This window comes from Schistocerca gregaria, chromosome 8 (genome assembly GCF_023897955.1).
Source record: "Schistocerca gregaria isolate iqSchGreg1 chromosome 8, iqSchGreg1.2, whole genome shotgun sequence".
Taxonomy (NCBI): Eukaryota; Metazoa; Arthropoda; class Insecta; order Orthoptera; family Acrididae; genus Schistocerca; species Schistocerca gregaria.
The window spans coordinates 312,753,691-312,781,256 of record NC_064927.1 but is presented as its reverse complement, the minus strand read 5'-3'; the positions used below and the strand labels follow the sequence as shown (position 1 = coordinate 312,781,256).

Here is a 27,566-nt window from a genome sequence, read left to right as displayed (position 1 = left end):
GGGACTTTTCCTTTCCCTAGTTTTATCAATAATACATTGCTTTGTTGATAGAGGCCTGTTAGAATGACAAGAAACTCCCAAGTCTTCCACAACAACACGGTTGAATGTGTCGGGTTCAAAGATAGTACATTGTTGATAATCAAGGTATCAGCATCTTCAACAGCTTGCTTGGAAGCTAAGCCTGATTTGGCCAGTTTGTCCATTAAAATGTTAAGCAGTCCTTGTTCTTTGGATTAGAGAGAAATTTTTTCTGAGTGACGCTTGATACCATCACTTAGCTGAAGATTATTTCTACATATCTGTTGTTTGTGGGACCTACTCACTTACTTGTTCTCCTCAATGTTCTGTTAGTGTACTTTTTTCAACATAGTTCATGAACCTTAACCACAGTTTTGCTCTTCAAAAAGGGATCCATCCCATACATCCTCTACTTACTTGCTTCAAAAACATTCTTCAAGCCCACTTAGGGCCAAAGTGATGACACTTTTCTCCAGTCATCCAGTACATTATCACATATCATTATGTACAACTACTTAATCTTAATTTACCCATCGCAAATAGTTTCTAAGCAACCATCAGAGGGTGAACTCATATTCAACTGCCACTGTAGGAGGCCAATACACAGGATCAGTCTTCCCAGTGCCAGAAGAGGAAAGTCATCTCACAAACATCTTACACCTGCACCACAGCAAGTATCAGTTACCAACCACTGCAATAACATTGTGAGTGAAGGTTAATGGATAGGCAACAAAGTACAGTAGAAGCACAGGAAAGGGGGGAGGGTGGGGGAGGGTAGGTTGTGAGATGACACATCTCCTCAGCTTCAAAATCACACTAACTTCAAGACATGTCATCTGCCATATGGTAGGTCTGGCAAAAAAAGTCAGTGAGGTCTATTTTGTAATTTTATCCTCTTTACTTTCATAAACAGTGAGCTTTGCCAAAAATTGTGCTTTCTCTGAGTGATAAGTGAAAGACCCAAAGAAATCCCATTTTTTGCATTTTTACCCATTTTTCAGTCCAAAATTTTGGTAGGATTTAAAAAATTTGTACTCTGCACCCTTGAAAACATATAGAAAGCCTGTCAAAAAAATTCTCCAAAACTTTCTGCTATTTGGCCTTTCTAAGCACCGTTTGGCTTGACTAGCTGCAGTTGTATCACAAATTCTGAGACAAAAATTTACAATTTTTCAAGTAATTTTTGTGAAAGTATGATGCAACAGTTGAAGATGAGACAATATGAGATTGCCTGAAATGGAGAATATAGATTCATTCCATAATTTGAATAACAATCTGGGCCTCGTGCCAACCTAGGACAACATGCCACTTTTAGCAGCTAAGTACTTTCATAAGTTCCATATATTCCTCCTGTTCTAACATTATGTGGTAATGTAAGTATCTTAAATTAATAGCACTGTTGCAGCTGCATATTTTAACTGTAGATAGTATGGTGTACCATTATATGGGTTCTCTTGCTGGGACTTTTTCAAACTATATTTGAAATACTAATCTACTAAAACTACAATTGATCGACTAGGCTTGAAGAATGCAAATGTTTGATCATAGTGTAGTAGTGATTGACACTGGAGTCATGAAGCAATAAAATTTAGTGTAAATAATGTACTCAGTACAAATGCCAGGAAAAGTAAGAAATACAATGCAGATATGAAGTCTGAGTCTTTGTCAGCTTGTTACAAACATAACTATGAACCTGCATTCCCTCTAAAGAAAATTAAAGTAAAAACCAGACTAACACTTGGATAATACAAGGTATAAGAAAATCTTCAGAGAAACTTAGAAAGTTAATTAAATCATATGGGCAAAATCCAACTCTGAAACAGTACATCAACCGCTACAGAAAAATGCACAAGAAAGCCATTATAGCAGCAAAAACATTAAACAATGATTCATACATCAACAGAAAAAGAGTAGCAAACAGTGAAATCAGTTTGGAATGTAATAAATACAAACTTAGGCAGAATAAAGAAATTGTTCTTAAAAGTGAAGGTAAAACTATAAATGACCCTTTACAAATTGCCACCACATCCAATAGCCACTACACAAGTTTAGTACAAAATTTTATAAAAATTAAAGTCACATAAAGACCAGCTCTGTAAATCCTAAAACTGTATTTTGGTAACCTGTAACAGTACAAGTGACAAAGAATGCAATCAGCTAATTAAAAAATAAATTTTCCTGTGGTACAGATGACATTCTTGATTTATTTCTTTTATTCTGAGTACTGTTGATCCTGATAGCAATGGAGTTGCAAGGATATGGAATGGGTCAGTATTTTTACAATGTTAACAATACAGCAGCATGCAATATGGTTAATTCATGACAAGACTCATAGTAACAACATGGAACACTAGAAGAAATAAAAACGTATTACATACATCAGAATTAACACTTACATGTACACATTAAAATTAACAATATCAAAGTATTTGAGCAACAATATAACACTACAGCAACAAATAATTTACATTTATACTTACATTGAATGGCTAACTCAATTGTATAATAAAAATTTGCTCCTATGCACTAAAAAAAATCACTAATTGAATAGAATGACTTTTGTATTAGGTATTCCTGCAGTTTTCTCTTGAACTTTGGTGCTTCAGGAGCAAGACTTTTGATGACACTGGGTATCGCACTGTAAATTTTGGTTCATGTATAATTTACTCCTTTCTGTACAGTTTGACTGATTACTATGAAAGTCCTCTATTGACCTTTTGTCGTGACCATGATATTCACTGTTGTTTTTGAGGAGAGAGTGGTTTTTATTAATGAAACATACAAGGGAGTATATGTACTGAGATATCATTGTAAATACCTGCAGTTTCCTGAACTGCATGAGTGCCTTAGTTGCACACAACTCATGATGCATATAGCTCTTTTATGAGCAAAAAAACTTGTTTTATCAAGGGTTTGGTTGCCCCAAAAGAGGATTCCATAAGACAAAAGTGCATCGAAATATCTGAAGTAAGCAGCTCTTATGGCATCCTTATGTGTGGTTGATTAATTATGCGTAAGGCAAACGCTGCATGTAACCTTCTTTTTAGATCTAGGCTATGGTTGGACCAATTTAGTTTGCAACCTATGTTCACACCCAGGAATTTAGCTGAGTCGACTTGCTCTGTTTGTTGTCCATTACATTATATAGTTATATCCCCCAGTTCTTTATGTGCCATATGAAACTGTACATAATGAGGGGTTTTTTATATTCAGAGAGAGTCCATTACCGTTAAACCATTTCAGAATATCATTAAATGCTTTGTTCGCAGATGTTTGCCAGTTGTTCCCTTTTGCTTTATCCATGAGAAGAGAAGTATCTTCAGTGAACAGGGTGAACTTGCTCACTGATGTGGTGCAGTATGGGAGGTCATTATAAATATAAGAAACAGTAAGGATTCCAACACCAAGTGTCAAGGCACTCCAGTGTTGACTGTGCCCCACTTGGATAAAGCTGGGATTCCATTACTGTCAGTACTTATTACCCTTGTTTCCTATCTATAGGGTAGGATTTAATCCATGTCCCTATTATTCCACTTGATCCATAGTAGTCTGCTTAATTTAGCAGAATTTCATGGTTACACAGTCGAAAGCTTTGGATAGGTCACATAGGATTCCAATTGGTGCCAATTTTTTGTTAAGAGATTTGAGAACTTGAATCGTAAAAGAGAAAACAGCATCATCAATTGATGGGCCTTGCCGGAAACCGAACTGACATTGATAACATTGACTGAGAATGTTATGGCTGTTCAGGTGATTAACAGTGATCTTGTATACCACTTTCTCAAGGACCTTTGAAAAACTTGTTAGCAGGGATATTGGGCAGCAGTTTGTTACATCAGTTTTTTCACCTTTGTTGAAAAGTATTTTCACACGGGCATATTTTAATCTAAATGGAACAATACCTTGTTTAAGGGATTCATTAAAAATGTGACACAAAACTGCATTTATATAGCAATGGCAGTGTTTAACTTAGTTGAAATATTATCAACCCCACAAGTGTTTTCTGGCTTCATCTCTCTGATTGTCTTAGTGATCTCACTAATTGTTATGGGGGTTATCTGCATCTGGCAAGCTCTGGCATTGTTAGCTTTATGTAGAAGGGCTTCACAGCCAATTTTTTCTGCAGCTGTTAAAAAATGTTTATTGAAGATATTAGCAACTTCCTCAGTATTTTTTACAATGTTTCCATCCTGAATTAAATCTATGTCAGTCATGTACTCTACTTTTTTACCATTCTCTGTTTTTATAACTTGCCAGATGGTTTTTGATTTGTTATTTGACTTATCAATTTCACATTGTTATGTACATAGCTTTGGATTTTTTATTACCCTTTATAAATATTAAAATACAATCTATAGTCCTCCTTTTTGATGGGATCATTAGATAGCCTTCGGGATTCATATAAATTTCGTTTTGTTCAACAGGAAATTCTGAATCCTTTAGTAATGCAGGGTTTCCGCTTTGCAGGCTGAAGATTGTTTCTCAAAATTATTTTTGGCAATATAGCTTCAAACAATGACACAAACTCATTAGAGAACAGGTTAAATTTTTCATTAATATTCCTCCCCATGAATACAGGGGTCCAGTCAATCTACTGTAAGAAAAGACTGAAGATTTCTAAGGTATAATTATTGACTTGCCTCAGAGTCTTAAAGGAGTGTTTCAGCATATCACACAGCTTGATATCATTTTACTGTAAGCAGCTGACCATCATGACCTGACAGACCATTGAGACTTTGACTTGCAATAATACTGCTGCTTCTGTATCAGTCCAGGAATATATTGTCAATTAGGCTCTTACAAGTACCAGTTACTCTAGTGGGAAAGTTAATTATTGAAATTAGATTAAATGCTTCCATCAGGTGCTCTAGCTCTCTTCTGCTGTTATTTGCAGTTAAAAAGTTAATATTAAAATCACCCATGATAATTAAATCCTTATGTTTTGAATGTTGGTTCAAAAGTTGTTCCATTTTTGGTTTAGAAAGCTGCATATTTTCCCTACAGGTGCACTGTAAACTGCCAAAATTATAAGTGATTTATTACTTGTAGTAATTTCTGTTTCACTGGCTTCAAAATGAGAATCTGCACCAAAAGTACTTAGGGATTTATATTTTACATTAGTTTTAACATAGATTGTAGTCCCTCCTTTCTCGTTTCTATGAGGGTGGTTTGAAAAGTTCTGAGAATCACCATGAGAGGTCAGCGCTAGTACAACGAGTTGTTCATGTGATATTTATTGGGCTGTTGCCTGTAAACATGTGCCACATCATTGCTCTTGGAAGACAGCTGTGGCAGTCACATGGCTCTGTTGTTGTTCCTACGTGGTGATTTGTGAAGATGGAAAAAAATCGAGATTCGAGCAGTGATTAAGAACTTCGTAAAGAAAGGTATGAAAGCAAAGTACATTCATGCTGATTTCCAGAATACACTGGGGGACTCTGCTCCTTCATATTCAACTGTTGCCAAGTGAACAAAAGAATTTAAATTTGGTTGGGAGAACTTAGACAATGATCCATGCAGTGGTAGGCCAAGATGTGTCACTACTCCAGAAATCATTGCAGAAGTGCACAAAATGGTCATGGAGGATCATCAGTTGAAAGTGCGTGAAACTGCTCATGTTTGCCAGATGTCATCTAAAAGGGTATATCAAATTTTAACTGAAGAATTAGAAATGATAAAAATTATCTGCAAGATAGTTGCCACAACTGTTGCTGGATCAAAAATGCATGAGAATGGGCATATCAGAATAATGTTTGGGGTGTTTTAGGAGAAACAAACAAGATTTTTTGCACATGTTTGTGACCACACATGAAACTTGGGTGCACTGCTATACCACAGAGACAAGACAACCATCAAAGTAGTGGAAACATGATGGTTCCCCAACACCAAAGGAAACCTGGGATGCAAAGGGGATTCTGTTGACAGATTATCTCCCCACTAGGCAAACAATTACTGAAGAATACTATGCTAATATTTTGGACAAATTTCAACAAAGGATACATGAAAAAGGCCAGGTCTAGCAAGGAAGAAAATTACACAAATTAAGGTTTGAATGATTGCAACACACACCTTATTCATCTCATATGGCTCCCTCAGAGTTCCATCTCTTCCCAAAACTAAATATTTTTCTTGGTAGATGAAAATTCACTTCAAACAAAGAATTGATAGCCAGAGTTGACATTTATTTTGCAGGCCTGGAGGAAACTCATTTTCGAGATGGGATCAAGTGACTGGAACATCATTGGACCAAGTGCATTAATCTACAAGGAGACTTCACTGAAAAATAAAAAAAGGTACAGTGATGTATGTACTTTTTTTCTATTCCATTCTGAGAACTTTTTAAACCAACCTCGTATTAATGATATCAGTTTGTTTAAAGTATATTAAAAACAAAGAATCCATGACTTACCAAGCGGGAAAGTGCCAGTAGATTGGCACAATAAAAAAATAAAAAAAAAAACGCCGGCTCTTTCCCGCTTGGTAAGTCATGGATTCTTTGTTTTTAATATATTTTTCCCATGTGGAATGTTTCTTTCAATTTTATTTACATCATTGGTTTGTTTAAAGTGTTTGATTTGTTGAAAAAAATTCTCAGTTTGCCTCTCTCAAGCAATGGAAATTCCAGATAGGAATAACAACAATGTAGGAAAAGGCAGATTGCTACTCAGCATACGAGGACACGTTAAGTTGCAGACAGGCACAATTAAAAGACATTCACATATAGCTTTTGGCCACAGCCTTCATCAGTTAAGGAGGAGAGGCACACACAAAATGTTCACACACACACACACACACACACACACACACACACACACACACACACACACACACACCACACACACACACACACACACATTAACTACACGATTTTATGAATAAAACTTGGTGGTACAAAAATATTACTTTCTTTAAATCTTCATTTTGCCAGTGTATAAGCAGGTGACAGCCTTCCATGTAATGTTACATAAATGCTAGTTTTAAATATTAGATACAAGCAGCAGCTGAGCAGTTTAAAAGAGGAAAAGTGGATTTCTTCAAAGTAGTTGATTATATATTTATAAAATATTGTACCAATCCCCCTAACCAACAAGTCTGAGGTGCTGTCTTTCACTGAAACTGAAACTGAGCCTGTGGGACTCACTTCAGCTGTTCTAGCAAAACCTGTTTTGCCTGGTTTCAGGAGGAAGGAAATGTAAAAGGGTAGAGGTCCATTAATCATTGTCAGTTCAAATGTACAGTGAATGATGGTACCCATTAGGGTGCAGCCAGGTGCACTAAGTGTGTATACCTGAGTGTCTCATTCAACATGTTGAAGAGGCAGTTCCAGCAGGATGAGTTTGGTTGACATTTGTAAGCAGCTGGAAATCACCCCCACTACTGTCAAATGATTGGCAGCTGCTGCAAATCAGTGTGTTGGAAGCGCTCCTGAGAATCATGTACGTGTGATACCTAACAGAGATACCTCAGACGGTGTCCTATCCTGTGGATCCTGTCTCCTCTGCAGAAAGTACGGGATCTATCACTACCCATCCATTTGACTGCACGTGACATTTCAGTAGTAGATCTATGCAGCCTGTGCAGGGTGAAAAGGTCAGGGAGGACTCAGGGTGTTGTGCCAGTCCCCATAACCAACAAGTTTGAGGTGGTGTCTTTCACTGAAACTGAAACTGAGCCAGTGGGACTCACTTCAGCTGTTTTGGCAAAACCTGTTTTGCCTGGTTTCAGGAGGAGGCAGATGCAAAAGGGTAGAGGTTCATTAATCATTGTCAGTTCAAATGTGCAGTGAATGATGGTACCCCTTAGGGAAATGACACCAGGTGCACTAAGTGTGTATGCCTGGGACCTCATTCAACATGTGCACATAAAATAATATAAACGTAGTTCCATCAGAGTTAGTAGATTATCAGTGATCATAAAGCACTGTCAGTACACTTTACTGAAGCAGTTTACATTGACTACTTCTATGTGTTAATATATAACTTGACTCTATTCACACTCCTGAAAGCTTTCCTGTATGGTAGTATTAGTAGAACACTATATGTGAATTAGTTAATCAAATAATAAATTAATTAATTTACACACTGCTAAAAATTTTCCTGTCTGTATGTATGCCATTACCTCTCTGTTGAACCAGAAAGTCGTGGAAGGAAGAGTGCTGAAATTAATGGGCTACACTATGGGGTTGACAAAACTGACTATTCAGTTTCGGTTTTCCTTTCTCCACTCCAGAGACATTGATATATGTCCATATAGGACTTTGTTCTCTAGGGCATTGTTATCTACACTCCTGGAAATGGAAAAAAGAACACATTGACACCGGTGTGTCAGACCCACCATACTTGCTCTAGACACTGCGAGAGGGCTGTACAAGCAATGATCACACGCACGGCACAGCGGACACACCAGGAACTGCGGTGTTGGCCGTCGAATGGTGCTAGCTGCGCAGCATTTGTGCACCGCCGCCATCAGTGTTAGCCAGTTTGCCGTGGCATACGGAGTTCCATTGCAGTCTTTAACACTGGTAGCATACCGCGACAGCGTGGACGTGAACCGTATGTGCAGTTGACGGACTTTGAGCGAGGGCATATAGTGGGCATGCGGGAGGCCGGGTGGACGTACCGCCGAATTGCTCAACACGTGGGGTGTGAGGTCTCCACAGTACATCGCTGTTGTCGCCAGTGGTCGGCGGAAAGTGCACGTGCCCGTCGACCTGGGACCGGACCACAGCGACGCACGGATGCACGCCAAGACGTAGGATCCTACGCAGTGCCGTAGGGGACCGCACCGCCACTTCCCAGCAAATTAGAGACACTGTTGCTCCTGGGGTATCGGCGAGGACCATTCGCAACCGTCTCCATGAAGCTGGGCTACGGTCCCGCACACCGTTAGGCCGTCTTCCGCTCACGCCCCAACATCGTGCAGCCCGCCTCCAGTGGTGTCGCGACAGGCGTGAATGGAGGGACGAATGGAGACGTGTCATCTTCAGCGATGAGAGTCGCTTCTGCCTTGGTGCCAACGATGGTCGTTTGCGTGTTTGGCGCCATGCAGGTGAGCGCCACAATCAGGACTGCATACGACCGAGGCACACAGGGCCAACACTCGGCATCATGGTGTGGGGAGCGATCTCCTACACTGGCCGTACACCTCTGGTGATCATCGAGGAGACACTGAATAGTGCACGGTACATCGAAACCGTCATCGAACCCATCGTTCTACCATTCCTAGACCGGCAATGGAACTTGATGTTCCAACAGGACAATGCACGTCCGCATGTATCCCGTGCCACCCAACGTGCTCTAGAAGGTGTAAGTCAACTACCCTGGCCAGCAAGATCTCCGGATCTGTCCCCCATTGAGCATGTTTGGGACTGGATGAAGCGTCGTCTCACGCGGTCTGCACGTCCAGCACGAACGCTGGTCCAACTGAGGTACCAGGTGGAAATGGCATGGCAAGCCGTTCCACAGGACTACATCCAGCATTTCTACGATCGTCTCCATGGGAGAATAGCAGCCTGCATTGCTGCGAAAGGTGGATATACACTGTACTAGTGCCGACATTGTGCATGCTCTGTTGCCTGTGTCTATGTGCCTGTGGTTCTGTCAGTGTGATCATGTGATGTATCTGACCCCAGAAATGTGTCAATAAAGTTTCCCCTTCCTGGGACAATGAATTCACGGTGTTCTTATTTCAATTTCCAGGAGTGTATTCTGGTGGGAGAACATACTTGTTTATGGCACAGATAGCATACACACTTCAGTTTGTCACATTTTAACATAGTGCATTTAATGTTCTGACATGATTATATGTGTACATATAAGTTTAGATTATCTATCTATCTATTTCAAAATGAGTTGAGTGTAATATATGCTCTACAATGTTTGTGAATTGTCTGCACTTCTTAATCACCTTCAGTCTAAACTCTTAAGCTCAACTTTTTAATGTGGCTACAGACTGTCCAGTACATCAACTTTCAATTTACTTATCAGTTTTTACCTATCACTTTGCACCATCTGCTGTGGTACTTTAGTATAATCTTTATCAACAATTCTCTTCATTTTTCACCAAAGTTTTAAGACTGGTTCCAGTTCCAGTTTTATTGTGTGCTTTTTGGTTGATATTGATTAAGAAAATTAATGTGTAGAACATTTAAAGCATAATTTTAAACTTTAAAACTAGCTGTTTAACATATCATCACTAGTTACGTGAAATAACATTTCTGTCAAATAAAGCTAACACAAAGTCTTAAAAAGTCAAGATTACTCACATTAAACTTATAAACATACACATTCTCACCAAAATTAAATTTCAAAATAAATGTGTAACATACCATTATAACCATTAAGGCAGGTTAGTCCCTCAATGCCACAGACCTCATCAGCAGCTGAAAAATCAAAGATCCAAATTAAATTACAGTCTGCCTTAAAATATGACCCTCCTTATCAAGGAAAAAAATACTTACAATTTGGCATCATATGATGGGTACAATTGCAGAACTTCAAATGGTGTTGTTTGTGGCACTGAACCAGACATGTTGTGAAGCTATAATATGGGTACACACCTGTGGGAACTTCATTACGAAACAGACAATCTCTTCCACTGGGTTCTACCTCATACAGCATTGGATCATTGACTACTTCCTTCACCTGTTAGGAAACCCATGTGATGATAAAATGTAGTTTCAAACAAAATCATAAATGATTATATATTATTATATGATTATATATTATTATATGATTATATATTATTTACATCGTCATTGATTATATAAATTGTCTGATAATATATTTGTCTTTAAATATGTCTGCTTGTGTCTGTGTATGTGCGGATGGATATGTGTGTGTGTGTGTGTGTGTGCGAGTGTACACCTGTCCTTTTTTTCCCCTAAGGGAAGTCTTTCCGCTCCCGGGATTGGAATGACTCCTTACCCTCTCCCTTAAAACCCACATCCTTTCGTCTTTCCCTCTCCTTCCTGAAGAAGCAACCATCGGTTGCGAAAGCTAGTAATTCTGTGTGTGTGTTTGTGTGTTTTGTTCATGTGCCTGTCTGCCGGCGCTTTCCCGCTTGGTAAGTTTTGGAATCTTTGTTTTTAATATATTTTTCCCATGTGGAAGTTTCTTTCTATTTTATTTACATCATCATATATATATAAACTTTTAATTATAATAGGAGAAATTCTATGGATACTGTGAGCAATCTGTATATTTGCATCCTTATATGATTAAATAGGAAAGTTTGCAAAGAAACCTGATGTGTGTATCTGTAACCACACTAATATTATAAATTCAAAAGTAACTCTGTGTGTTATGTTTTATGATTAAACTGTTGAACCAAGTTTGATGACATTTGATATGTAGAGTACTTAAAAACTGAGGAAGAACATAGGCTACTGTAGAAAGTGTGTAGTAAGACATATTTGTTGGCTGAAGAAGATAATACTTACTCTTTGAAAAAACTATTTACTCTTTCACTTTCCAACTTGATCATCTTTGGAAAAATTCTATTATTGGTTTATACGTTCTATGTGATATGATTCATTGTAATCAATAAAATGCATATTTAATTCTCAATATGTTTAGTCCATACTTACATACTAATACAAGTACTATTAATCATGGAAGTAACTCACTCTGTCACATTTTCATTACAATATTGCTGAACTGAACCTGATGGTATTTGGTACAGAGGTAGCTTGAACCCTGAGGAAGACCATAGGCTGCCTTAGAAATCTGTAACTTTTTGAGTGTTAATAAAATTTTTAAATATAGTATACTTGAATGGCATGCAGATGACAGTGGTATAATGGTCAACAACTCTTAGTGTCTCTATATTATCCTGTGGAAGTGCAAATCCAATGTTATTGTGCACATGGTTTATTATATTGAGTTGTTACACCACCTAGCATAGCTGGAGAGTTTTGATGGGGATACAACAATAAACTCAGACAGTAAGAGCAAGAATCAAATTTAAAACTATATCTATAAGCATCACAAATGTAAGTCTGATTTAGCACACAGTTCTAAGAAAGCGCAAGATATGGAAGTTACTGATATCCAACAAATCTCAGAGCAATCTCACATCCATTGGAACTTGAATGCAGAATGTCAGGTGGCCTTAAGAGCTACAGAGACATTAGAACAGCCACAAGCCCATCACATTTTAGGCGCTGAGCTACATGTGCCTCATATAGCTTCCAAGACACTTGAGGACTCACAGTGATGGTGTCATTTAAAGGCCGTATGACAAACAGAATCATATCTTTACATGTGGAATGTTGAAGGCTTTTGCTAAGGCTACATTTGATTATGATGTATTAACTGACTATCTTAACCATACATCAGTCATCTTAGGGAGATGGATGCAAAGTGTAGGCACAATATGCTATTGAATAGGAGGGAGAAAAGTTGCTCTGGTGACAAAATATCACATACAGTACTAGATGAACCAGAGAAGTGCCTAAAAACTTTACTTCTGCATGGACAGAAGGTATTTTTAAGCACAATTAGAAAATATAATGCATAGTTTCCGATATGACATACAGAAAAATAATAGAAACATGTTCATCATGTACCTACATGCTCCCACTTCTTACATTTTTATACAAACGTCTCTCCACCACTATATCCACAGACATCTCATAATATTACTAGCTTGCTTACTCACCATCACACATCATAACAAAACTACCAATATGTGAGCAAAGCAGTGTATAATAGAGAGTTACTATAAAAAATGAAATGATGTTTAACATTGTTCCGAAGAATCTCCAAAAATTATTGACTGATTTACCTCAAATTTTTACACAACTAATATACAGGGTGATCAATTGATAGTGACTGGGCCAAATATCTCACGAAATAAGCATCAAATGAAAAAACTACCAAGAACGAAACTTGTCTAGCATGAAGGGGGAAACCAGATGGCGCTATGGTTGGCCTGCTAGATGGTGCTGCTATCGGTCAAACGGATATCAACTGCATTTTTAAAAATAGGAACCCCCATTTTTATTACATATTCATGTAGTACATAAATAAATATGAATGTTTTAGTTGAACCACCTTTTTCGCTTTGTGATAGATGGCGCTGTAATAGTCAGAAACGTATAAGTTCATGGTATCACGTAACATTCCACCAATGTGGACGGTATTTACTTCGTGAAACATTACCCATGTTAAAATGGACCATTTAACAATTGCAGAAAAGGTCAATATTGTGTTGATGTATGGCTATTGTGATCAAAATGCCCAATGGGCATGTGCTATGTATGCTGCTTGGTATCCTGGACAACATCATCCAACTGTCCAGACAGTTCACCAGATAGTTATGTTATTTAAGGAAACAGGAAGTGTTCAGCCACATGTGAAATGTCAACCACAATTTGCAACAAATGATGATGCCCAAGTGGGTCTTTTAGTTGCTGATGTGGCAAATCCGCGCATCAGTAGCAGACAAATTGCGCAAGAATCAGGAATCTCAAAAACATCAGCGTTGAGAATGTTACATCAACATCGATTGCACCCATACCATATTTCTATGCACTAGGAATTGCATGGCGATGACTTTGAACATCGTGCACAATTTTGCCACTGGGCGCAAGAGAAATTATGGGACGATGACAGATTTTTTGCACGCATTCTATTTAGCTATGAAGCGTCATTCACCAACAGCAGTAACATAAACCAGCATAATATGCACTACTGGGCAACGGAAAATCTATGATGGCTGTGACAAGTGGAACATCAGTGACCTTGGCGGGTTAATGTATGGTGCAGCATTATGGGAGGAAGGATAATTGGCCCCCATTTTATTGATGGCAATCTAAATGCTGCAATGTACGCTGATTTCCTACATAATGTTCTACCGATGTTACTACAGATGTTTCACTGCATGACAGAATGGTGGTGTACTTCCATCACAATTGATGTCCGCCACATAGCTCGCGTGCAGTGAAGCAGCATATTTCATGACAGGTGGATTGGTCATTGAAGCACCATACCATGGCCTACACATTCACTGGATCTGACATCCCCGGATTTCTTCCTGTGGGAAAGTTGAAGGATATTTGCTATCGTGATCCACCGACGATGCCTGACAACATGCTTCAGCGCATTGTCAATGTGTGTGCAAACATTACGAAAGGCAAACTACTCGCTGTTGAGAGGAATGTCATTACATGTATTGGCAAATGCATTGAGGTTGACGGACATCATTTTGAATATTTATTGCATTTATTGCATTGATTTGGTGTGACGTCATAAGCTTGTGACTGCGTGTGAAATCGCTCTCTAAGTTTACATCTATTTTTAGGTTTCAGATATATATTTTAACGGTTTTGTGATAATATTTACTATATAAGTGACTTATTAGTGGTTTCTTCATTCACCTCTGCCTTTCTTGTGTTGTGACCTGATATTTGTGAGTGTTTCGTATCGAGCAACTTAACCTCTTACCCGTGTTTACATTCCACACTGACCAGTTGCAGCTGTAGCAGCGCATCGAAAGCTAAGTACTAATTAATTGTTTGTGTATAGTAGTTTATTTAGGAACTTTAGTAGTCTTCAACCGGTGTTCTTAGTGTTTTATGGTGAAATAACTTCAGAAGAAATTTTTACGAACTGCTTTCGGTTTCGTTACTGTGTCATTAGACATTTGATTTTCTTTCTGTGTTAGTATTTTGTTATATTCTCATTTTTTGTTGAGCAAGTTTGTGATTATTGTAGTCAGTTTTTAACATCTTCTTATCGTAGTAGCGGAACTTAGATAAAGTTGTTTTCTTGTTTCAATAACTGTAAAATTTTACCATGAGTGAGAAGTGTGGGCTTTGCCATAGGTTCGTGAGTAGTGGATTGCGGTGTGAGACTTGTTTGAAGTATTTTCACTGGGGGGAATGCAGAGGAGAACCCAGTGGGCATTCTGGTGAGATCCTCTCCTGGAACTGCAGGTTATGTAGCAAGAGTAAGTTAATAGAGGTGCAGGAGCGTAAGATCTGTGCCCTTCAGGTGCAGTTGAAAAACCCACAGGAGGAGCTAGATAGGATGAGGAGGGAGAAGGGGGTTGGGGAATGGGAGCTGGCTGTTGGCAAAAGATCTGCTAGGAGAAGGAGATTTTCGGATAGTTTTACTATTGGTGTTTGTAATAGATATGACCAACTGTCAGAGTCTAGTGGAGAGGAATCTCTAGTAGCTGTAGATGTAGGAAGTATGCAGCAGACCTCAGCAGTTACGGTGGCTAGGACAGTTGCAAAGTCTAAGAGAAAGAAGAAGGTTCTGCTGTTAGGTAGTTCTCATGGCAGAGGTGTGGGCCAGCAGTTGCAGGAAGTTTTTGGGAGTGAGTACCAGGTCACCAGCATTGTGAAGCCTAATGCAGGATTGCCTCAGGTGACTGTTAACAGGGGGGGGGGGGGGGGGGGGGTATGTAGGGATTTTACTAAAGAGGATCAGGCCACTCAGACTGGCAGCACGAACGTGCATTTCGTGGAACTGTTTCAGTGTCACGATCGGCCTCATCTTAATACAGCCATCAGGCGTAATAACATGAGACTGGGGGGTGCGCTGATGACAGGATGCATGAGTCACATTTCAGTGGTGTGTCAGTGGAGTCTATCAGCAGGACGGGTTTCACTAGACATGGCCTGCACCTCAACAGGAATGGATTAGGGGAGGTTGGCAAAGCTTATAGGTGACAGCATAGGTGGGAGTGGTGGGATCACTCATGGGAAAATTCCGGTAGTTGTGGGTGTTAGAGCTGTACCTTTTTTAGATTGAAGTTGGCTGATAGGTATTCCTGCTTAAGGGAAGTCTCTCTAACACAGAAACCACTTTCGACAAAGCTTAGGTATCCGATTAATGAGGGAATTAGTATATTTCATAAAAATATGCAGGGTATTAGAGATAAAGTAAGTGAACTGTTTATAGATGTTGACTCTGAACTTATTTGTATATCTGAACACTTCTTAAAAAAGGAGATAATTCAGAGGCTTCCTTTACCAGGATACAGGTTGGCTGGCAGCTTTTCTAGGAGCTCTTTGCGGTGTGGGGGAGTAGCCATGTATGTGAAAAATTGTGTCCCATTTGAGTAAATTAATGTTTCAAAGTACTGCACTGAAAAGGTGTTTGAATTTGTGCAGGTGTGGTTGAATATAGTGGAGCTAAACTTCTTACTGTTGTTATTTATAGATCCCCAGACTCCAATTTCACAACATTTTTGCTAAAGCTAGAGGAGATTCTTGGTTCACTTTATAGGAAATACAAAAAGTTAGTTATATGTGGTGACTTCAATATTAATTGTATAAGTGATTGTGCAAGGAAAAGGATGCTGGTAGACCTCCTTAATTCATATAATCTTATGCAAACCATATTCTTTCCAACGAAAGTGCAAAGGAACAGTAGAACAACCATAGACAATATTTTTGTTCATTCCTCATTACTAGAAGGGCATTCTGTTAGCAAAAAGGTGAATGGCCTTTCAGATCATGATGAACAAATTTTAAGTCTAAAAGATTTTTGTGCTGCAACACATGTTAAATATAGTTACCAACGTTTTAGGAAATCTGATCCAGTTGCTGTAGAGACTTTTGTAAACCTTATCAAGGAACAAGAGCGGCAAGATGTTTATAGTGCTGATACAGTAGACGATAAATATAATGCTTTCCTCAAGACTTTTTTTGTGCACTTTGAAAGTTGTTTTCCATTAGAACATTCAAAACAGGGTACTAGAACAAAAAGGCAGCCAGGGTGGCTAACTAAAGGGATAAGAATATCTTGTAGAACAAAGTGGCAATTATATCAAAATGTTAGAAACAGTCACAATCTAAATGCAGCAGCCCATTACAAACAGTATTGTAAGGTGCTTAAAAAAGTTATTAGGAAGGCAAAAAGTATGTGGTATGCAGATAGAATAGCTAAGTCTCAGGTTAAAATTAAAACCATATGGTCAGTCATAAAGGAAGTGGCTGGTCTGCAGAGACAGCTAGAGAATATAGAATCAGTGCATAGTGGGAATGTCCGTGTTACTGATAAGTCGCATATATGTACAGTATTTAATAATCACTTTCTGAATATCGCAGGTGAACTAAATAGAAACCTAGTTCCAACAGGGAATCATATAGCGCTCATAGAAAAAAGTGTTCCGAGACTGTTACCTGAAATGCTCCTCCATGATACTGACAAGAGGGAGATTGAGTTAATAATTAAATCACTAAGGACCAAGAATTCTCATGGATATGATGGGGTATCTAGCAGAATACTGAATTATTGTTCCATGTATGTTAGCCCAGTACTTAGCCATATCTGTAACTTTTCCTTTAGGAGTGGTCGGTTTCCTGACCAATTAAAGTACTCGGTAGTGAAGCCACTTTATAAAAAGGGAGACAGGGATAATGTTGACAATTATAGACCTATTTCTATGCCATTGGTGTTTGCTAAAGATATCGAGAGGGTTGTATAAACAAGATTACTGGAGCATTTAAATTCACATAATTTGCTGTCAAATGTACAGTTTGGTTTTAGAAATGGCTTAACAACTGAAAATGCTATAGCCTCTTTTCTCTGTGAGGTTCTGGACAGATTAAATAAAAGGTTGTGAACGTTAGGTGTTTTCTTTGATTTAACGAAGGCTTTTGACTGTGTTGACTACAAAATATTACTGCAGAAGTTGGACCATTATGGATTAAGGGGAGTAGCTTAAAATTGGTTCACCTCTTGCTTTAAGAACAGAAAGCAGAAGGTAATTCTCTGCAGAATCGAGAGTGGTAGTGATGTTCAGTCCCAATGGGGCACTGTTAAATGGGGTGTTCCCCAAGGGTCAGTGCTGGGGCCGCTGCTGTTTCTTATTTATATAAATGATATGCCTTCTAGTATTACAGGTGATTCAAAAATATTTCTGTTTGCTGATGACACCAGCTTGGTAGTGAAGGATCTTGTGTGTAATATTGAAACATTATAAAATAATGTAGTTCATGAAATAAGTTCATGGCTTGTGGCAAATAATTTGATGCTAAATCACAGTAAGACTCAGTTTTTACAGTTTCTAACTCACAATTCAACAAGAACTGATATTTTAATCAGACAGAATGGGCATATTATAAGCGAGACGGAACAGTTCAAGTTCCTAGGCGTTCGGATAGATAGTAAGCTGTTGTGGAAAGCCCATGTTCAGTATCTTGTTCAGAAACTAAATGCCGCTTTATTTACCAATAGAACAGTACCTGAAATAAGTGACATTTCAATGTGAAAAGTAGTCTACTTTGCATATTTTCATACACTTATATCATATGGTATTATTTTTTGGGGTAATTCTTCTGATTCAAAAAGAGTATTTTTGGCTCAAAAACGGGCTGTTCAAGCTATGTATGGTGTAAGTTCGAAAACCTCTTGTCGACCCCTATTCAATAGTCTGGGAATTTTGACATTGTCCTCAAAGTATATAGCAATATTAGCTTCTTCCCAAGAGTCAGCAGCTTTCACTCAGTTAATACTAGACAGAAACCAAATCTGCATGTGGAATGCACTTCCTTGTGCAGAAAGGAGTGCAGTAATCTGCTGCATCCATTTTCAATAAGCTACCACAAGAACTCAAAAATCTTAGCAGTAGCCCAAACACTTTTAAGTCTAAACTGAAGAGTTTCCTCATGGCTCACTCCTTCTATTCTGTCGAGGAGCTCCTGGAAGAGCTAAAAAATTAAGCAAATTCCAGTGTTACATTCTTGGTTTTCTCTATTTAAACTAACGACTTGTCACCTGAATATGTTTCTTATATTTCATTTTATCTGTTTCTACAATCTACAACTGAATACGTTTCTTATATTTCATTTTATGTGTTTCTACAATCGTGTTATAATTTCATGTACTGACTCATTCCATGACCATGTAGACTTCTCCTTAATGTGGTCCCATGGAACAATAAATAAATAAAAGTAAAAAAAATAATAAATGAAATGTGGTATTTACAGGCAATCACACTGTAACAGCATGCGTTCTCAGAAATTATAAGTTCACAAAAGTTCATGTATCACATTGGAACAACCAAAATAAAATGTTCAAACATACCTACATTCTGTATTTTAATGTAAAAAAACCTACCAGTTACCAACTGTTTGCCTAAAATTGTGAGCCATATGTTTGTGACTATTACAGTGCCATCTATCACAAAGCGAAAAAAGTGGTCCAACTAAAACATTCATATTTCTTTATGTACTACACAAATATGTAATAATAAGTGGGGGTTCCTATTTAAAAAAATGCAGTTGATTTCCATTTGACCTATGGCAGCGCCATCTAGCGGGCCAAACATAGCGCCATCTGGTTTTCCCCTTCAAGATAGACAAGTTTCGTTCTTTGTAGTTTTGTCATTTGACATTTATGTGGTGAGATATTTGGCCCAGTCATGATCAATGGACCACCCTGTATATGATATATAAATATATCTACCCTATTATATCATGAGAAGTAATTGTTTTCCATTGTTACCAAAAAACTCAAAAAATACTTCACCAGTCTACTTCAAATTTCTACATGATATTCTAATGAACATTGAGACAGACATGGGTTATAAATACAAATTGAATATATAAACCTGAAGCATTGATACCATCATTCTTGAAATTATCTTGATAAATTTACTCCAAAATTTTACATGTTACTCTAACAAATATTCAGAAGTACGTTACTTTAGCTGTATATATACACAAAGCAAAAAAAAAGTTTTGCATCACTTCAGTTTCGAGAGTTCTGGAACCTGTACAGAAAATTGGAATAGAGGTCAGTGTAAACATCATTTCCACTCTTTTTATTGCTCATGAAAACTGCACATTGCATGTTGTACCACAGTACAGCAAGCCCTTCAGAGGTGATGGTCCATATTGCTCTACACACTGGTACCTCTAATACCTAGTAGTACATCCTCTTGCACTGATGCATGCCTGTATTCATCATGGCACACTATCCACAAGTTCTTCAAGGCACTGTTGGTCCAAATTGTCCCACTCCTCAATGGTGATTCGACGTAGATCCCTCAGCGTGGTTGGTGGGTCATGTCGTCCATAAACAGTCCTTTGCAATCTATCACAGGCATGTTCAATATGGTTCATGTCTGGAGAGCCTACTGGCCACTCTAGTCAAGCAATGTTGTTATCCTGAAGGAAGTCATTCACAAGATGTGCATGATGTAGATGTGAACTGTCATCCATGAAGACGAATGCCTTGCCAATATGCTGCGGATATGGTTGCACTGTCAGTCAGAGGATGGCTTTTACATATCGTACAGCCATTATGGCATCACCCATGACTACCAGCAGTGTATGTCAGCCCCACATAATGCCATCTCAAGGCAGCAGGGAACCCCGTTGCTGCACTTGCTGGATAATGTGTCTAAGGCATTCAGCCTGACCAGGTTGTCTGCAAACACGTCTCCAACGATTGTCTGTTTGAAGGCATACACGACACTCATTGGTGGAGAGAACGTGATGACTGTCCCGAGCGGTGCATTCAGCATGTTGTTGTGCCCATCTGTACCACACTGCATGGTGTCATGATTCCAAAGATGGACCACACCATGGATGTCGGGAGGGAAGTTGCGCATCATGCAGCCTATTATGCACAGTTTGAGTCATAACAGGACGTCCTGTGGTGGCACAAAAAGGATTATTCAACATGCTGTCAGGGTTCCTCCAAGCCATAATCTGTAGGTAGCAGTCATACACTGCAGTGGTAGCCCTTGGGTGGTCTGAGTGAGACATGTTATTGACAGTTCCTGTCTCTCTGTATTTCCTCCATGTCCAAACAACATAGCATTGGTTCACTCCAAGGTGACTGGACACTTCCCTTGTTGAGAACCCTTCCTGGTACAAAGTAACGATGCAGACATGATGGAACCTCCATATTGACCATCTAGGCATGGTTGCACTACAGACAATACGAGCCGTGTACCTCCTTCGTGGTGGAGTGACTGGAACTGATCAGCTGTCAGACCCCCTCCGTCTAATAGGTGCTGCTCATGCATGGTTGTTTACATCTTTTGGGTGGGTTTGACATCTCTGAACAGTCAAAGGGACTGTGTCTGTGATACAACATTCACAGTCAATATCTAGCTTAAGAAATTCTGGGAACGGGAGTAATATAAAGGCTCTCTTCCTTTCTTCCATCCACTTTGGCCTTTGGGCTTTATATGGTGCTTTCTCTGACATCACTTCCCACTTGTACACCTTGTGTCTTTAGACCCCTTTGTTCATGACGTCTGCTGAATCTATCTGAGCTCTTTCCAGAAGAATTTTGACTTGCGTCATCCAGGGTGTAGTGGTCTTGAGTCTCTCGATGTCCCTAAGGATTCTGTTGGTGAGTCTGGTCTGTGAGAGTCTGCATACGTGTCCATAAAATTTTAGTCACCTCTTTCTAATGTCCACTCCATTGTTGGATAACTTCTCTGTAGTGTCCCTGGAGCGAAGCCTATATCCATCATCTGTGAATTTTGGCCCAATAATTTTCCTAATGATTTTTCTTTCCTGTGTGAGAATGTTCTCAAGGTCAGCCTTTGTGTGTAACATCAGAGTCTCACTGGCATATAACACCTCAGGTATGATTACTGTGTTGTAGTGACGAATTTTGGTGCAGGTGGACAGATGTTGCTTGTTGTATATACCCTGTGATTTGTATAGGGCTCTCTTCATTTTCAATAACCTAGTGTTCTGGGCAATTTTCTCCTCTCCTGTTGGTTTGAGCACTTCACCGAGGTACTTACAGTGTGTGACCCTGTTGATCTTGCCATATTTTGTGTTCAAATTTGGAATGTTAATTTCATGCAGAACCAAGTTTTCTGACAGGAAATCTGTAGCCCTACTTTTTCTGTACACTCTTTGAGTACTTCTATCTGTCTGATTGCTGCAGTTTCATTATCTGTTAGTAGTGTCAGATCATCTGCGAAGGCTAGACAACTGACCTCCAGGTTGTCCTTGGGTCACACTGGCTTCCAATGGCCTTGTATTTCCAGCTCTTTCTCCCATTCCTTGATGACCTTACCCAGCACTGGGTTGAAGAGGAGCGGTGAGAATCTGTCACCTTGGTGAACGCCTGTCTTGATCTCAAAGGGTTTGGAGATTTCCCCCTTGAACTTCATCTTAGATGTCGTGTCTGTCAGTGTCTGTTTGATCAGTCGCAGTGTCTTGCCACCCAAATCTTGCTCACATATAATGTTGAACAATGACTGGCAGTTGGTGGAGTCATATGCCTTCTTGAAGTCAATGAAGGTGCATATGACTGGACTGTTCCTGAGGGCTTTCATTTTCAGGTTAGTCTTCAGATTGAAGATTTTTTTCTGCACAGAAGTGACCAGGGCAGAAGCCCAACCTGGTACTCGTCAATCTTATGTTCCAATTGGTTCTGTGTTATTTGGAGTAGACACACTGAGAGTACCTTGTATGTGACTTGTATTAGTGAGATGCCCCTGTAATTGATCACATCTGTGGGGTCACCCTTTCTGTGCAGAGGGCAGATTGGTGTGCATTTCCAGTCTCTGGCAACTTTTCTGATGTCCATATGTCTCTAATGATCTGCATGAGTTCTCTGACAGAGTTTGGTCCAAGGTTTTTTAGTAGTTTGGCCACTGTGCCATCTGCACCAGATGTCCTGTTGTTTTGAGGCTGAAGATGTGCCTGTGGACTTCCTCTTGTGTTGGGGGTAGTGAGTCTGTACGTCTGTCTGTATGTTCTTCATCTGGGAATCTCTCTGTGGGTTCTGGGCAATTGGGAAGTTCTGAGGAATACTGTGCCAGCACCTTACAGTTCTCCTTATCTGTCAGTGCCAATTTTATTTTCTGTCACTATTTCTAAAGTAGAGGTTTGGTGGTGTGTATTCTTAGATGTGCCCTGCAAACAATCTATAGAAGTCATTTGTCAGACAAGGCTAGATAGATATTTTTAAACAAAAATATACAGTTTTTCTGTTAAAACCGACTATGAGAAAGAAAATGCTGTGCTGTGCTCTGATGATAAAATCTGCAGTTTTGTTTTCTTTCTCAAAGTCCTTTCTAACTATGATAGCAGGGCATTTGAGCCAAACTGTTTCTCCATACATATATTTTCTAACTGTATATGTTTTTAAAGAAAAATTGTATACATGGCAAAGTGCTGTTTTGTTTACTTCCTTGCAATCTGTTTTCACAGAAAACAGGAAAGTTGTATTTATGTTTTGTTGCCTTATAATTAAAATGGAATCTGAATTTGCAATAACAAGAAACAAGGCTCAAGATCATGAAGAGGGAGAAAGAGGTACTGGAAAAGAGGGTGGTGGGGAGGGTATCAGACAAAGAGGGGGTGGAGAGGAAATGGACATAGAGGGAGCAAGGAGGAAATGGATAGAGAGAGTGGGGGAGGACAGGGACTGAGAGAAGGGGTAGAAAGAGATAATATACAAAGAAGAAATATTGTATCCTAAATCCTAAAATTCTTGACTGATTTACCTGAGATTTTCACACATTACTCTTACATTCTGAAGAATGTAGGCTACGTAATTTGTTTGTATATCTGAACAATCGTTCAACATTGTTGCCAAAAATATCAAAAAGTTCTTGACTGATTTCCTTGAAATTTTTATACAATATTCTAAGAAACATTTATCAGGACATGGGCTACACTTATTTCATTGTATATCATTTGTAAATATATGTATGTATTGTATAATGGGGAGACATTATTAGCGAAAATCTCAGAAAGTTCTTAACTGATCTAGTTCAAATTTTTACACACTACTCCAGTAAACATTCAGACAAGCTTAGGCTGTATATTTTTTAAGTAACAATCTACAGGTTTTCTGTTAAAACCAACTGCAAAAAAGGATATTCTGTTTTAACTATGGAAGCAGTGCATTTAAACTGTTAGACAAATTGTTTCTCCATATAAGTTCAACAGATGAAATAATAGTCACCTTCCTTAAAAGAACACACTGGCACTTAGGAGTGCTGTAGGTGGTATAGAGCCAGTACCAGGAGATCATATGACTGTCCACTACTGATGTAAGTCATGGCAATGATGTAGTAGAAGACAGCATGAAAAAGTGGCCATAAAAAGATCCTAACTGACAGTGACCAGAGAGGAGTGTCACACCTAGTCAGTGACAGTTGGTTTCAAACCTGACAGCCATTGCTGTCAATGAATGCAGATCCATCTTAACCAGTTTCTGACTGGACATTGTGAAGGGAACTGCATGCAATGGACATATGAAATCAGGAATCTCGATAAACGCCATTTCTGAAGGTGGCATAAGAAACTGTGCACCTTTAATGGACCAAACAACACAAAAACCAGATAGTAGCTGGCTGGAGGCTGTAGTGTTGCCTCTTTTCAAATGATGTCAGGTGTTGAGTGCACCAACAGCCAAATGGGGCATTTTGACATGCAGTGCTGGGAGGGTGTCATTCAGATTGGCAGTGGTACTACAATGTTTAGGGTATGTTTTTTGTTGGACTCCTCTTTCAAGTTACCAAACACTTCAACTAGGAAGTTTATTTTAACATTCTCAGTGACCAGTTGTTGCCCTTTTTTTTAACATCATGATAAGAATGTTGCAGACACTCCTATCTTCCTAGATGATAAAAGTGGTGTTCACATTGCTGTATGCATATTTAGCTTGTCTGATGGACACATGCACACTATCACATCTGGATTGGCCTGTTAAAATGGCCAATCTCAACCCCATAGAAAATTTCTGTGAGAATCTGGAACAGTGGGTGAAATGTAGCAATCTATATTGCTGCATTTTCATAACTCTAAACGAAGTAATCATTACTGAGTGACTTCACTGGGTATGGTTTGCATCAAGAAACTTTTGGGTTCTCTTTCTCACTGAATTGAGGGAGTTATCAAGGCTAGAGGGAATGTTACTTACTAATCTTTTGTCCAGTGAGCTTATATTCTTTTCCCAAATATATCATTTTGAACACAAATTCTATGCAAAACATTCTGTTTTGTTTTCTTCCTCTCTGTTGCTTTTAACAGAATACAGGAAAATTGTATTTATGGCTCATCAGCTTATAATTAGAATACTACTACCAAATATGAATTGTCAGAAACTGAGTAATCCTATGGATTCACAGTTTAAAAATATGTAAATTACTGTCATTGAAACTACTATCGTCACAGACCCAGCAGCTGGAGAGGTCTCTTTTGTACACTGTGAACCAGTGATTCCAAATGATTTGCCCATTCATTTTAGGTGGCTTTGGTTCCCAATCAAAGTTTCATTTGCAACAACAGCATACACAGCTCAAGGTCAGAGAGAGGAGGGGAAGAGGACATGAGTAAAGAAGGGGGGAGAAAATGGACATAGAGAGGGGAAAGTAGGAGATGGACAGAAAGTGGGGGAGAAGGAGATTTGGGCATGTGTCAAATTGCCATACATATTTACAAATTGCAATTTACTGCCAGGTTCAGTAGTAATATCCAAATACCAAAATTTATGCAAAAGTGCAACTAATTGGATAAATTTTAGATGTGTAGAGTATGTTTTCGGTAAAGCACATTTGCCTGGTTTGATGACTTGAATTATAATTCAGAAAAAAATGTGTAAATTATATTTTTCTCTGGCTCCTTCAGTATAGTTTTTTCCATAAGCAAATCTTTTTTTCACAAATAAATTTAAAATATGATATTTTTTCCAGCAATTTAAACTTTCTTTAGTGTCCCCCTGGACCACATTGTAAATTCTCCACAATATTTCAACAAACAGTTTCATTGCCATCTTCAGGTGGTTTCTGATGATTGTTGATCTGCTTGTGTTGGTGTCCTATATATGTTGGCTGTTAACCCCGCCCCCACATCACTTTGCTCCTGTCACAGTTCAGCCACTGAGGCTTAGTGGTGGGAATAGTGACACCTGGCTGCAAACATTGTCTCCAGTGTTCAAGCAAATAGGCAGAACAGCTTAAGTAAGTACTCCATCACCTCACCTCGATTCATCCCAACATCCTCATTGTGGAGGGACAAGATACTGTCTGCCTGTTTCTTGAAGTATTGATGAAACAAAAAGCTGGGACGCAATGCATACAGAGAGCCTACACACACTGATCTGTATCTACATTTCTACAGTAATCACCACAACTCTTAGCATGAAGGAATTTTACACATATTTGTTCTTGGTATGTGGTTTATCTGTGACCAAGAAAATCTTCCACCTGAATTGTAGCACCTGGAGACAACATGCCAAAGGAAAGGGTACAGCAGCAAGCACACAAGGTACACATTTAGGGAAGTTGCATCTAGACAACAGCTGGAAGAAAATGAGGAGCACAAATCGCTACCATGCATCCTTTTTACTAGCAACACCTCCAGAAAAGTGAGCAGTATCTCAGAGCAACACAACGCCAGTTGCTTATTTCGCCCACTTTCTACGACCTTGACACTACTATGTTCAATAAAGAATGATCTAGGCCTTCACAAACCAGAGTCTATCAAATCCCCTGCTAATGCAGCAAGGCACACAATAGGGAAACTGAATCAAGTATAAAAATTGGCCACACTATAGATTATGACAAAATAAGTATTTAGGAAATCTTCCTCCTTCTGGGACTTTGTGAATACAAGCCATTGAAACCAGTGCAGCCAATGGATGGACTATTTAACAAAGACAGCAGGTGGTGACTGGGTCAGGCATGCTGAGCTGAGAAAAAGCAAGGTGTTTCTGTGCATTGAGATCTGCATCCAACAGCAACAGTGTGGACACTGGAGACCACAGTTCACAGCCAGGTGTCACTACACCTAAGAATGGCAATGAGTTGTGTTAGCCAGGTGTCATGGAGAAATTACAATGTGAGCTGGGCAGACACCAAAGAATTCTATGAATAAAGACATTGATAACAAAACCTTCAATAAAGGATGGAATCCTAAAATTGCTTGACAAATTTGTTTAAAAAATAATGAATAGTACATACATAGTACAGTGGTTTGTGGATGATCTTCTCCTGTCAGAAACAGTGTTCTTTATGAGCAGATTATCACATTTTCATAATCAGTAAAAGTGGACATATCTGACCAGACATGAGCAAAATAACAGCTAATAATTAATGTAAAAATGATCTTCACTGAGCTTGGAAGGCAAATGAGTTGATCCACCAAAGGCTTTAAGTTAGCCTCTCTTTAAGCATTATCTTGCTTATTTCTTATAGGATTAACTGCCAATTTGCAGCTGACCCCTCTTTCATTGGAACTGGTGGTGAACTTTGTTTCACGAACTGTGAGGTATGGATCTGATGATAATGTTACCTGAAACATATCACTAATTTAATAAATTAAAAATATTCCATACATGATCTGTATGATATTATTTATAAACATTGTTGGAAATCTCTGGTAGACTGTAAATACTTTTAGATTAAAGGGGACCACTCATCAAAAAACAGAAGTGTTGAGTTGTTGGTAGTCACACAAAAGAAAGAAACTTGATAGCTTTTAGAGTAATCCTTTTTTGACCTAGAGTAAAATTTGCACACATGCATATGCCTGTATGCCCCCACAAAGTGCTGGATGGATGAACAGTGCCCCCTGTTGGCGCAGGGTGTGGGGGAAGTGA

At 38.9% G+C, this 27,566-nt stretch overlaps 1 protein-coding gene across 1 annotated transcript in view; it reads right to left on the bottom strand.

Annotated features, from left to right (window-relative positions):
* The window catches only part of LOC126284471 (sodium channel protein Nach-like), a 146,999-nt gene that overhangs the window by 47,106 nt on the left and 72,327 nt on the right, over window positions 1-27,566 (bottom strand). Inside the window, exons 7-8 of the mRNA XM_049983424.1 lie at window positions 10,478-10,661; window positions 10,346-10,399 (exon numbers count right to left, since the gene is read on the bottom strand). Of these exons, the coding sequence (XP_049839381.1) occupies window positions 10,346-10,399; window positions 10,478-10,661 (238 nt within the window). The remainder of the gene's footprint in view (window positions 1-10,345; window positions 10,400-10,477; window positions 10,662-27,566) is intronic.